Source organism: Morus notabilis, unplaced genomic scaffold, assembly GCF_000414095.1.
Source record: "Morus notabilis unplaced genomic scaffold, ASM41409v2 Scaffold669, whole genome shotgun sequence".
Classification (NCBI taxonomy): Eukaryota; Viridiplantae; Streptophyta; class Magnoliopsida; order Rosales; family Moraceae; genus Morus; species Morus notabilis.
This window is the reverse complement of record NW_010362919.1, coordinates 127972-140354: the sequence shown is the minus strand read 5'-3', so window position 1 is coordinate 140354 and position 12383 is coordinate 127972. Positions and strand designations below refer to the sequence as shown.

At 34.4% G+C, this 12383-nt stretch overlaps 1 protein-coding gene, 1 long non-coding RNA gene and 1 pseudogene across 2 annotated transcripts; 2 read left to right on the top strand and 1 right to left on the bottom strand.

Moving 5' to 3' along the window:
* The window catches only part of LOC112092540, a 47404-nt pseudogene that overhangs the window by 2912 nt on the left and 32109 nt on the right, over positions 1-12383 (top strand).
* On the top strand, positions 2057-4461 carry LOC112092543. Its single transcript, XR_002902633.1, has 4 exons — positions 2057-2437; positions 2565-2677; positions 2795-2975; positions 4244-4461. It is a non-coding gene; the product is annotated as an uncharacterized LOC112092543 (long non-coding RNA).
* On the bottom strand, positions 9300-10693 carry LOC112092542 (feruloyl CoA ortho-hydroxylase 1-like). The gene is made up of 2 exons (XM_024168992.1): positions 10096-10693; positions 9300-9889 (listed from the first exon to the last, which is right to left on the bottom strand). The coding sequence occupies exons 1-2, from the start codon at positions 10599-10601 to the stop codon at positions 9313-9315; spliced, it is 1083 nt and encodes a 360-aa protein (XP_024024760.1). The 5' UTR covers positions 10602-10693; the 3' UTR covers positions 9300-9312.

The following is a 12383-nucleotide window of genomic DNA, read 5'->3' as shown; positions in this document are numbered from 1 at the left end:
ATTTATATCATAATAATTATTTATTCTCGTAAGTTACTATATAAATATTTTTTTGAAATATTTGCCGCATATTTTAATCAAGATTAGTTGTTTAATATTTAGGAAAATCTTGAAAAAAGTTAACAAGATCCAACATTGTTTGCTAATGAAATTGATATGCTAAATAGTATTCTAGCTTCTTACTTTGGTCTCGATCAGAATGGACATATGAGAGCAATGGGTCTTGGGATACCAGGACAAAATATTCTATTTTATCAAAATGGGATGACCACTTGTCTCTTTTACATGAGAAATATTCATCACGAATCGAGGAAGATGTTAGAGAGCTGAAAGAGGTACTTTATCTATTATTGCAAAATCAAGTGAGTTTTTTATTCATATGTTTTGGTTTAAATACATTATTGTAACTTTTCTAATCTTATTAGACAAGTTTTTGGTTGTATTAAAAGCAGGCAATGAAGAATTATGGCTCTCCTCCTTTCTACTAAAGGTATTCTCTGTGTTTTCAAATCTATGATTATGATATGCAATCTAGGATTAGGTATCTTGATAATAAAAGACTTCGGAAGAATCTTATGCACCATAAATGAGTTTATGTTAACAGGACATTTTATACTATAGCATTCTTGCAGCATTCTTGCAGCATTCTTTGTCAGATTTGCAACTAAGGGGAAATTAGTAGGTCTAGCTAATTCACTTCACTGCGTACACTCCATTTTAGCATTTTTGATCTTCTGGTCAATCTTTTCTTACATTTCATTTTACATTGCTACATTTAAAATAATTGGGCAATTTTTGAACAGTGAACTTTTTATCATTCTTAACGGGTAAACTAGTTGATTTCTGCATGTACACTTGGTGATTCCTTCTCTGTGGGACGATGTATGTACTCTGTACAATTTATTACTTGTCTGTGACACGTGCACTTGCGAGCATAAAAATCACGCAACAGATGGTTTAAATTTTAAGAACTTACAAATATGATATATAATGAAAATAAATTTAATTAATTTGTGATTTAATGATACCTTAATTCCTTTATTTTGGGGATTTGAATTTTTTAAAACTTAGATATCTCACAAAATGTAGGAAAAAGTAGAGCAACATCTAGATTACATAAAAAACTGAAATATCATTATAAGGTCAATAATGTAATTACATAATAAGTTATTTAGATGGCATTATACAATTAAGTTATTGAAGAGATATTCTTATTCCCATGCCACATTTCAATTCTAGAGTTGTAATTCGGCCATATGTTTAAATTATCCTTTGCAGAATACCGAAATGCTTAGAAACAAGATGAACTAAGTATTACGGACAATTCTGAGGTTAACTAGTGACTATTGCCAATATAGCAGCGCTAAACAGCTTCGTAGACACATGGAACCATTTAGCATTTTTGTTGCAAATAACTTAGTATAATATGTATTGTTTGCGTACATTTAGAATTTTGAATATATTAGCACATGAAGCTTTTTTTCTGAAGTGAAAATCTCATTAAATAGTCTCAAATGATTACTAAGGTGAATTATTATAGATTTATGGGATCGGATTAACATATATACTATTTTGGTTTCAGTTCTGAGCATTAAATACTAATTTCTTTGCTGTAACAGATTCCAATCAAGTGGCCTAAGAGCATAGATGAGGTATGGAAAGCAAATATTCCCCATACCCACCTTGCAACTGAGAAGTCTAACCAGAATTGGATGATACACTATGCTTTTTGGAGAATAATATATGGTTAATGAACTTAATTCATTTATATATCAACTATCAAGTCTGTTGTCAGTATTTTACACCCAAATTGTCTTTTCATTTTTCTCATTGTCTTTTAAGGTTTTGTGCAGAAATGAGTTTGATGAAGTCAGTTAATAGAATGCTGAAGGATGAGATTGCAAAGGTAAGAATGTGGTTATATAAGATGCTTCTTTTTGGAGAGTGTATGAATGAAAATGCCCTTTCTTTTGTGGTTGGTATTGTTAATTTAGTGGAAATTGGGATGTGGAGTTTTGTCTTTCTTATTAGTCTACGTTATTCAATCACTAAAAATACTATATGCCTTTCATACTTTTCCCTTACTTTCAGTCTATTTTGATGTTTATATAACCTCCATTAATCTTTTCATTAGTTCTGATCGGCATTTTCTTGCGGATCCATCTTTAGTTTTTCCTCCTTTACTAACTGTTGCAGTTGAACGATCAATTGTAAGATCAGATTTCTGTATCAAGCAGCAGCTGTTTGAATGCTCGGATTAATGCTTGGTGTCCTGGGGACAAAGAGGCTCCCTAACCCAAGTAGATCTTTTGAGCTCGCACACTGTTCTCGATGTGGGAGAGAGATGAGTGCGCTTGTGGAGCGCATGTGTTGGAAAATAGCTGCTAAAAGGAACCAGGAGTCATATCTTTTGTGTAGAGTAAAAGAGTCCTATGCAGTATGCATTTATATCCCTTTTTCTTTGAAGCATAGCTTTCCATCATTTTGGTGTTAGTAGCCAGGCATAACATTATTTTCATTCGGACTTGAAAAAATTCTAACCAAACAATTTTCAAAATTTTTAGAAATCCATAGAGCAAAAGGAAGTGATTTGGCTCCTTGGCTTGCTCGACTGACCAGTCCACCTTCCCGCCTAGTTGATTTTGGATTTTCCACTGATATGTTTGACAAGGATACGGTAATCCTTCATTTATACTTAATCACTCTGCACGTACATAATTTCATTTCTTGTCCAAATATATGTGTTCATGACTAATGAGTAGAACAATTTGGTTTGTGACCGTGTTGCCGGAAGTTTGGCAGCAAAGAGTTGACAATTACTGGCATTTGTTGAAACCAAAAATCAAGTCAAACACACTTAGGAACATAATGGACATGAAGGCTAACATAGGTTCCTTTGCTGCTGCTTTGAAAGGCAAAGATGTGTGGGTGATGAATGTGGTGCCAGTATTTGTACATTAGAAGCACATGAATTAGTAAGTTTCTTACACCCAACTGTTGATCTCGAGCTTTTGCACACTTGGTTGACTATTAAAATTAATCATAATTAAAATATTTAGTGTAATAATTGGGTACTAAAATAATAAATATAAATTGTATAACTATTTAAAATATAATAAATAAATTTTAAAAAAATTTAAATAAAATAAATAAAAATAAAAAATAGTGTTAAAAAGTAAAATATATTATTAATTTATTAAAAAATAAAGTGCATATTTATTATATTAAAGTTAACAATAATTATGCTAATATTATAATATTAGGTAAATAAAATAATAAATATATGTTGCATTTATTATTTTTTGAATTTTATTTTGAATTGTGTATTTATAAGTAAAATAAAGGTATGATAGTAAATTAATATTAATATTAGGATTGGGAGTCTTAATCCCAAGGGGCGGGAGTGCCAATTCCATTCCTCAATCCCAAATTTGAGTGGGATCCACCAATCTCACTTTCATTTCAGAATAAAAAAGAGCAAGTAAATATGAGATTGACTCCCATTCCCTACTCCTATTCTTCAATCCTTGTAAGTAAACATGCCATAAAAATAATGTTGCGGGTTACTTTTTTCAAATTGAATTGGGGTGGGATGGGTTGAATTTGCGGGTTGTTCAGATTTATGAACAGCCCTACATGGGATGCCCATAAGCCATCACACCTTTCTCTGTCATTAACTGGTCCAAATGCTGCTAAGGTTTCTGATTCTAGGTTGTAATTGCTGCCTCCTTTAGTTGCAGCTTTATTAAATATGTCTTCTCTTTTTAAAAATTCTTTTTAATTTTTGCTGTTGTGCACTTGTCTATTCTTTTCATCTACTCTTGACCCACATTTCCATCAGCATCAAATCTACTATTTGAATTTGATTCCCTTTTGACCCCATTATCATTATCATCATCCAATATACTTTTTTTTTCCTCTACTTTTTCCTGGATTATAGCATATATTTCGAGCTTTCCTTAGCAAACCATTTTCTGCATCCTTATTTATGAAGTTAAAGAGCTTCAATTTAAGCAATTTTATGTTTTCTTGTTGTATCATACACATCCAATGCCATTGCCCTTTGAACATTCACACCAGTACTTCTTTTGTGCATTGTACAATGCTGTTCAGATTTTTGGTTATGGGTTAAAATTTGTTATGGCTAGCATATATTCAAAGCCTATATTTTTAATAACTTGAGGTTTTTTAAGTAATGTTCTTAATTGATCGTCCTCAATCTGCGCAAATCTTCTTTTTGTAGAACTTGTTATTGCTTTCTAAGCATTCAAGTGGGAGGGAGAATGTGATGCCATGGAAGAGATGTTTGTGCCGTTCCAAGGGATCAAGAACGATCTTCGAGGGCGGTTGATGAATATTACTTCTCCTTCTGGAATGTGATGAACTTGGATAATTTCAATATCAATTCCCTGACAGGAATATTGTTGGATAACCAATAATTTCAGGGTTGAGAGTTTGTATTTACACCATGTTAGCTTAATCATTATGTTTACATTTTGTATTTACGCTATGTTAGCTTACGCTATGTTTACTTTCTTTTTCTAAATAGCTGTCTTTCTTTTTTTTTTTTTTTTTTTTTTTTTTTTTTTGCTTTTCGGTTGAAACCCAAAGATATTCATATAATGTAAATCACACCTTCGCAGCCGACATGCATGATGATGAGTTGCGACCGGTGAGGGCACGTGCCCCAAAAATGCACACCTAAATTGTTTTTTTTTTTTTTTTTTTTTTACCATCCCACAACATAATTAAAAAGATGGATGGAAATTTATTGATGTCGCAATTAAAGAATAATACTGTAACCATTCAATTTCTCAAGTCATTATTAAACTTGTTTGAACAAAATTCCCTAACTTAATTTATTCGGAAATTACTAAAATTTTAGAGAAATTCTTTTTGAATTTAAAATATTTAAACTTTTAGACCCCAAAAAAGGCTATAATAAAATGATAGAATGATACTATTAGCACTCAAAAGTTCTTAAAAGTGATAAATTCCGGTATAATATAATTAGACTATACTCTGATCTTAAAAAACCTAGTAGTGATCATCATGGATTTGCTACATGTAGAACCGTTGAGTTCAAAAACAATGTTTGTAAAAGCTTCCACATATCCATTGTCAACTCTCCAGTTTAAACTAAAAGCAAGTCTGCACTCCCTTCTTTATCAAGGAACTCTAAAAGTTTGTTCCTATTTGTCACTATTAAATATTTAAATTAAGTTGCCTAATTTGGGTATGAAAAAACTCTGAGATATACGATGCTTTGAACGATTTGTAAATAAGATAAAAGACTGAAAGCCAATTGACAAACATAATTTTTAAGGCACATGATGCAATTAGGTTTGAACAGCTTAGAAAATAAAGTATTAGAAATTTGAATTGTTTGATTTGCATCTTAGTTTCTTTACATTTAACGCATGCATATTGCATTAGAACCAATCTTGTTTATTTTATTAAATTTAATCGGCCTCAACTACAAGTTAAAGGATCTTTTTTTAAATCTGACACCATTAACAGAAAGAGCTGATTGTGCAGTGTGAAAATCTGTCTTTGAGTAATCCTCTGCAGTGTACAACAACTATGTTATGGATGATCTACTGGCACTGTAATGTATGTGAAAACTATTGTTTTTTGTTACAATTGGGTATGCCTAATGTCACGACCCCAAGAATTGGGTGAGATTATTAGAGTTTAATTTAAAATCTAACTTAATTAAATTAGATTGTTTAACAAAAATCACAAAAAAAAAAATATATACATAAATATAAATATAGTTTGCTCCGGATACTTTTTTTTATAAATAATATTTAAAACAGTTCATAAAGTCCAAAGAAAATGGTACAACTCTGGGAAAATAGTACAACTCTAGGACAATGTCGACCAATACAGTTTATATACAGAAATACAGTACATCTTAGTATTAAAACTATAAATCTGAAAAAACGTACCGCTTCGAATCTCGCGCCTTCAATCCAATGGCATCTACTTGTCACGCTGTAAATCTAAACCGCTAACTCTGGAGGAGGAGTTTAAAACATTGAAAACATAATAAAAGTGAGCAGAATGCCCAGTAGGATATAATTTTATAAAACATTATAAATAAAAGTACTCACGGCCCGAAGACATACACCCGGAACCGATCATACAATTTTATAAAACATTGTAAATAAAGGTACTCACGGTCTGAAGACATACACCCGAAACCGATCATCGTTTTTTTTTAAAGGAAATACTCACATAGTGGTGGTAAAAAATCTGTATAATGAAAATATGTAGAGCCATAACACCATTGAGCAAGAAGTGGTAAAATGTTTGTATAATGAAAATGTGTAGAGCCATAACACTACTGAGCAAGAAGTGGATCCATACGGGTTTCGAGTCCGGCCCCGAAGGATACGATTCTCATATCTCGATCTTTGAAACTACCATGCATTTTATCATTTCTTAAAATATTTCATTTTAAGAAATGATACTTTAAAAATCTCATTTCTAAAAATTATTGGAAAGTCAATAGCATTATTCATGTTATTCCTTTAAAATCATTTTCTTTCAACATGTTTTGTTCTAAAACATTTTCATTGGCCAAAATCATTTAAAGTAAGGCTAACAAGCATATGGACAAGAATATCCTACCTCTTGACAATTTAATCTACAGATAATTTCACGCTATCCAACCGTCTATTCTTGAAGCTCCATGGCTCGCTCTGAACCTTAACTTAATTTGCCTCGATCTGTGTGCACAGTTCGGTAGACATTTCAACGGAGTCAAATTGGCACAAACGGAGGTCACCATTGCGTTCAGCACGTCGAAACGAGTTAGGATATGGTCTCAGATCTTCGATCGAACATCGGGAACCTCAAGAACTGAGACTCACTGGAATCTAGCCACCGGCAGCGGCGGCGGAGGTTGCCGGAGCATATTTTTGCAGCGGACTTGGGTTCTACCCCTACTAAATCAACCATTCTAAGTTCAATGGTGCCGTCAATTTCACCAAATTCTGCCTCTATCTACTCCGATCATACCCAAAAAGTCGGCAAAATCCGGTGACTTGGTTCTCGATTCTCTGGCAATGGAACCTCAAACTTGGCTGAGGGCTTTTGTTACCCACTTCTTTTTGAGTGTTTTGACACCAAAATCATGACGATCCAATGATTGGATCATCGGAACCACCCTCCACCCAAACGGTGGCAACGGCGAGCTCTGATCTTCGGCAAACGGCGGTGGATTCGGGCTGCTGAAGGTTGCTTCTTGCTCTACGTTGTCCTCTGAGTCCAATGCCACCGATGCTGTCAAAAATGGAGGCCAGAATAGTGCACAACGGAGAGGAGGCGTGGCGGCCGAAATGGGCGGCTCCTGCGACGGCGCTCCGGCGAGAATCGACGGGTGAGATGGCATGAGTTTTGTTTGTCTCGTTGAGTTGAGTCCATAGGGACTGGAATCACTCTAATCGGAGGTCGTGCGGTATGTCAACGAGTCTAGTTCATCGAGAGCTTTCTAATGGTGTGGGTGGTGTCGTAAAACGACACCGGAATCTCACCGGTGGTAGGTGGCCAGCATGGAGAGAGAGAGAGAGTAAACATGAGAGAGAGAGAGAGTAGGAGAGAAAAAGGAAAAAAAAGAAAGAAAAAGGAAAAAAAAGAAAGGAAAATAGGTTTGGACTTTCTATACAAATTTGATAATTAGACTTCAAAGTTCCATTTGAATAGAGTATGAAATTACTTATTATTTTTATTCTAAAAAATTAGTTACCAACACTTAAAATTGTTCGAAGGACAGTAGTGTCAATTTCAAAAGAATCATTTTTAAAGGAAAATGGTCTGTTACATGATAATTATAACTGAAAATCTTTTACTAATCTCAAATTAATTAATACTAACTATCAATTTAATTAATTAATCTCAATTAATTTAACGGATGTTACACCTAAACAAAAAAAGAGTGAATTAAAGCGCAAAAAGCAAAAATAAAAATGTAATAAACGTTTTTTTTTTTTTTTCACATACACAATACTAGATATTTTGTTAGTACTAGAAAAATCGTTAGTTCTATCATCATTTGCTGCATATATATACCGTTAAGAAAGCGGGTGATACGTTAGATAAGTACTAAATTTGTTGTTTTGTTGGAAATCATCCCACGGAAGTAGAATCTCATAGGGATTACCCCCTGTGGTGTTCATTTTGAGTTATAAAAAGGGGGGAAAAAAACCTTCTGATTTCTTTTAAGTCTCAGACTCCTCCAATTACTACTAATTAACTAGTATATAAATAAGGAATTTGGGTTTATTTAGACTACCTAAGTGCATTTTTCAGAGAGCAATTGTTTATTTACTTTAGCGGTTGGAAGGAAACAGAGGGTTTAAAAATTCTTGAATTGTGCCCACATACAATGATTTGTGAGAAGGAGAATAATATAGAAAGACAGTTAATAGAACGTCTTCTATAGAAAAGCTCTGTTTCAAGCGTTGTTTCCATTTTTAAAAGGATAAGTATTAGATTTAATATATTGTTTATAGTAACTTGAGTTGGTATGTAATTGGTAAATAATAAAAAAAAATTTTGAATTCCGCTACACCAACCGATTTATTTTTTCTTCCTCTCCTCCGTTGCTTTCTGCCGTTCTTCATAGAAATCAATATCAGAAGATTAATGAACAAGCTTACGCAAGGAGATTTTTAGATTCCGACTTTTCTGAACTTATTTTGTAAATTTAATTCAACTTTTTATTAATTTTGTGGATGTTTTGTGATTTTTGTAGATTTTTTAAGTATTCAAATGAGAAAACCGACGGTAGTACAGTAAACTATGAATGGTTATCAAAGTAGATTTTAATCATTTTCAAATTTTTTCCACCCAGTATTCTTCTCCAAAATAGATCAGGGAAACAATTAAGATTTGCGTACGTTAAAATGTATTCCAAATATTTAGAACATGAAAGCTAGTAAATGGCTGTTCATTCTTACCATTCAAAGATTCATATCTTTGCACATGTACAGATATAATTAGTACATATTATTTAATAAAAAAATCATGCATATATATATATATATATATATATATGAAATGACCCAAACAACTCATATTTTTATAGAACGTGTTTATTACAAACCACATTAAGACTCCGAGACTTCTCCAGTACGTTTACATAAACTCAAGGAATACAATAAACGTCTCTTAAAAGAGATTATTGAAACTTATTTGCTAACAAGGTCTTACATCTTAATCAAGTGCATTTCATAGACATCTTGCATCTTTCCACTCTTAATGTTTATTTTCATTACTACAACATCAGGACACAGAAAAACAAACTTATGCCTTTGCGATATCAATGGTAGCCTTTCCATCGTGGGCCTTCCTGTAATAGTGCCTACAGTAGTCCGAGTACAAAATTGGCTTGTAAATCGGTTTCTCTCCGGTATTAGCTAGAACTTCAGGCAACGGAGCGATGATATCTTCGGGCCTTGGGTTGATGAAAAGGGGAACTGAAATCCTGTTGCTGTTTCCATTAGCCGCGACTCTGTGCTCAATACTTCTGTAACGTCCATTACTAAGCATTTGCACAGCATCACCTATATTAATAACAAGAGATCCTTTTACTGGCGGCACATGGATCCAACTGTCCGTAGCCTCTACCCTCACGTAAAGCCCACCAATATCATCTTGAAGGAGAATAGTAAATGCCGAGACATCAGAATGGCGACCAACTCCAACAGTGAGATCAGGGTTTGGGCACTTAGGATAGAAGTTCATGTTAACCCTCTTTGAACCCGTTACAAGTTGCTTTTTCTCACTGTCTATGTCAGTCACATTTAAGCCATTGAGTAGCACCTTCAACAAGTTCTTCGCAACTTTTTCGCCGTTATGCATGTAAGCTAACACTTCATCCCTGAAAAATTAATATATATGTATAGATAAGTATATATGGTAAAATATATGAATAAGTAGGTATTATGCATTGGGAAATAACATGTTATATATACAGAGGACTTGTGGTCATGGCAATCTGAAAGAGATAGAACTGATAATGTGTATTTACATGTATGTATGAGAATGTTAATTAAAAATAAATAGCTAGATTTCGACTAGTCTTACTTGCAAGAAGAAGGCCAGAGAGCAGCTGCCTCTTCCTCGGAAACATAGAAGAGACTGAGGTTATCTTTCCATTCTAGAGCCTTCTCAGCCTTAGGAATAAAGCTGGTGGTGTATCGGGCATTGTTGGACACGGCATTCTCTTTGGAATACTTGTTCTTCTCCTCAGCGGACAAGTCAAAGAAGCGACATGTCGCCTTTTTAACGTTGTTAAGCACTTCCAGGGGGATGTCATGGTTGATGATCTGAAAGAAACCCCATTTCTCCGAAGCATCGCAAATCGCCTCGCCTACTTTGGGGTCGTCCCAGTTGGACACGTCGATGATCGGAATAGACTCTCCGACCAAGACCTTACTCATCGTCCTCTCTTCCACAGGCTGGATATACTGATGGGGGAGGGTTGTGATGCCAGTTTCTGAGAGACCCTTCACTCCATTGCCTTTGTTTATCACCCACTCAGTTACAGAATCGTTATCCCATTGTGCGGCACTGGTTTTCGTAGGGGCCATTCCTAGGATCGCTAAAAAGGACTGTTTATTACAACAAAAATATGTGATCAAGCTGGCTTTCTAGCTTGAAGAGAGGTAAGATCAAAAGTTGCTTGGTGTGCTTTGCAAGCGATGCAATTGCTGGTATTTATAGTTGTTTGATCGCTTATGTTATATTGCAAGTCTCTACTATTCAAATTAATAAGGTAAAATATTCTAGTCAAGTTGTACAGAATATTTTAAACATTTGTGCTAGCTCAGCATAGTTCACAGAGAAACTATTATGATCTCGCATATGATCCTCGAAATATGTGCGTAGTTGCTAGCTGCTTACATCAAATTCATGATATTTAATTTTTCGCTGGTTATATTTAGTAGTATTTAAATTGATATTTAATTTCATTGGCATCCCTCGTTGATGATATATTATTCCCTTTATTATTTCTGGTAATATTTTGCTGCATAAAAAGTCTTCTACATGTTATCTTTCTTTATGGAAATTTGGTCTAGCGTCTTCAGGCTGGTACTAAATAAAAAAAAAATGTTTCTGTTAGTGCATTTTATATTGGCTTATTTTTGGCAAATTAATTGTAAGATTGGTTGGCATTTTAATTTGGTAGACCTCTTAAGGAAAGTCTTGTTGTCATGTTTATGGACTACAAATCAAAGGATTTGATTGCTCAAAATGAAGAGTGGACTTTTAGGGGAATTAATGGTTGGCAAATCTTCAAGCTTGAGGAGAAAGTGGTGTGGGGACACAGGGCTGAAAACAGAAAAATCTGGATAGGCACATGAGCAACTTTGTTATATATACATAAGTGGTGTACGTGAGTTTTTTGGTCCCCTTGAAAAAAAAAATATTGGGTAATCAAAGGATACATTTGGGGCATGGTTTTTATAGAAGAAATATTCAGAAAAAGTCTATGTGAGAGTGAGTCTTTATGTGTTGATTGAAGATCGTCCTTCGGGAGAAGGATTAGAAGCTTTCGGGAGAAAGTGCACTGCCAGCCGAAGGGATTTCGCCGTGTAGTTTGAAGACGAGTTATGCTCGCTGGACAAGACCATTAAGGAGATTCGACACGGCGGCGACAACATCAAATAGGGAGTCTTTGGGTGTATAAGTCCGATTGGTGTTTGTAATCTTTTGAACTTAGTGGATTGGTGATTGTCTGGGCGTGGCCCCGCAGAGTAGATTCTCTGTCACAAAACAGTGTTACAGTAAAGTGTTGCAACACCACTTGTGACACCAGGATAAAAACAGACCTAACAATTGGTATCAGAGCAGTTCACTAACCCTTTGTTTGGTGAGATTTTGGGAGTTGGTCTGTTGTACCAGGAATGGATTTTTTAAAAGAAGGAGGTTCGGTTTCACACTCTTCACTACTTGATGGCACTAAGAAGTTCAACAAGAAGGAAAAAGGCCAAACTTTGGCAATGTCAACCATTTCTGGAAGAATATTATATTCAGGGGGAGTGAGACTCGTAGAGGACTCATGGGGAGCATTTTGCAGAGATTAATGACCCTGAAAGATGATCTGCAGAAAAGTGTTATATCATGTGTTGCAACACTTTCTGCGACAACATCTTCCGAAAGGTTTTTCTATTAGTATTATTTTTAACTTTGGTTGTATTTTGTCAAAAAAGGGGTAGAACTGTTAATTCCCTTAGTTGGATTTTATCTTTTATCTTGTAATAGGATCTTTTTGTTAGTAATGTTAGTTTTGCCAAAAATAGCCAAAGGGGGAGATTGTTAGTGCATTTTATATTGGCTTATTTTTGGCAAATTAGTTGTAAGATTGGTTG

Excerpts from the sequence above, each read along its gene's own strand:
- LOC112092542 (XM_024168992.1), bottom strand. The coding sequence starts at position 10,601 with ATGGCCCCTACGAAAACCAGTGCCGCACAATGGGATAACGATTCTGTA. Across the intron at positions 9,890-10,095 it reads CTCTGGCCTTCTTCTTGCAA|GGATGAAGTGTTAGCTTACA; the intron begins GTAAGACTAGTC and ends TTAATTTTTCAG.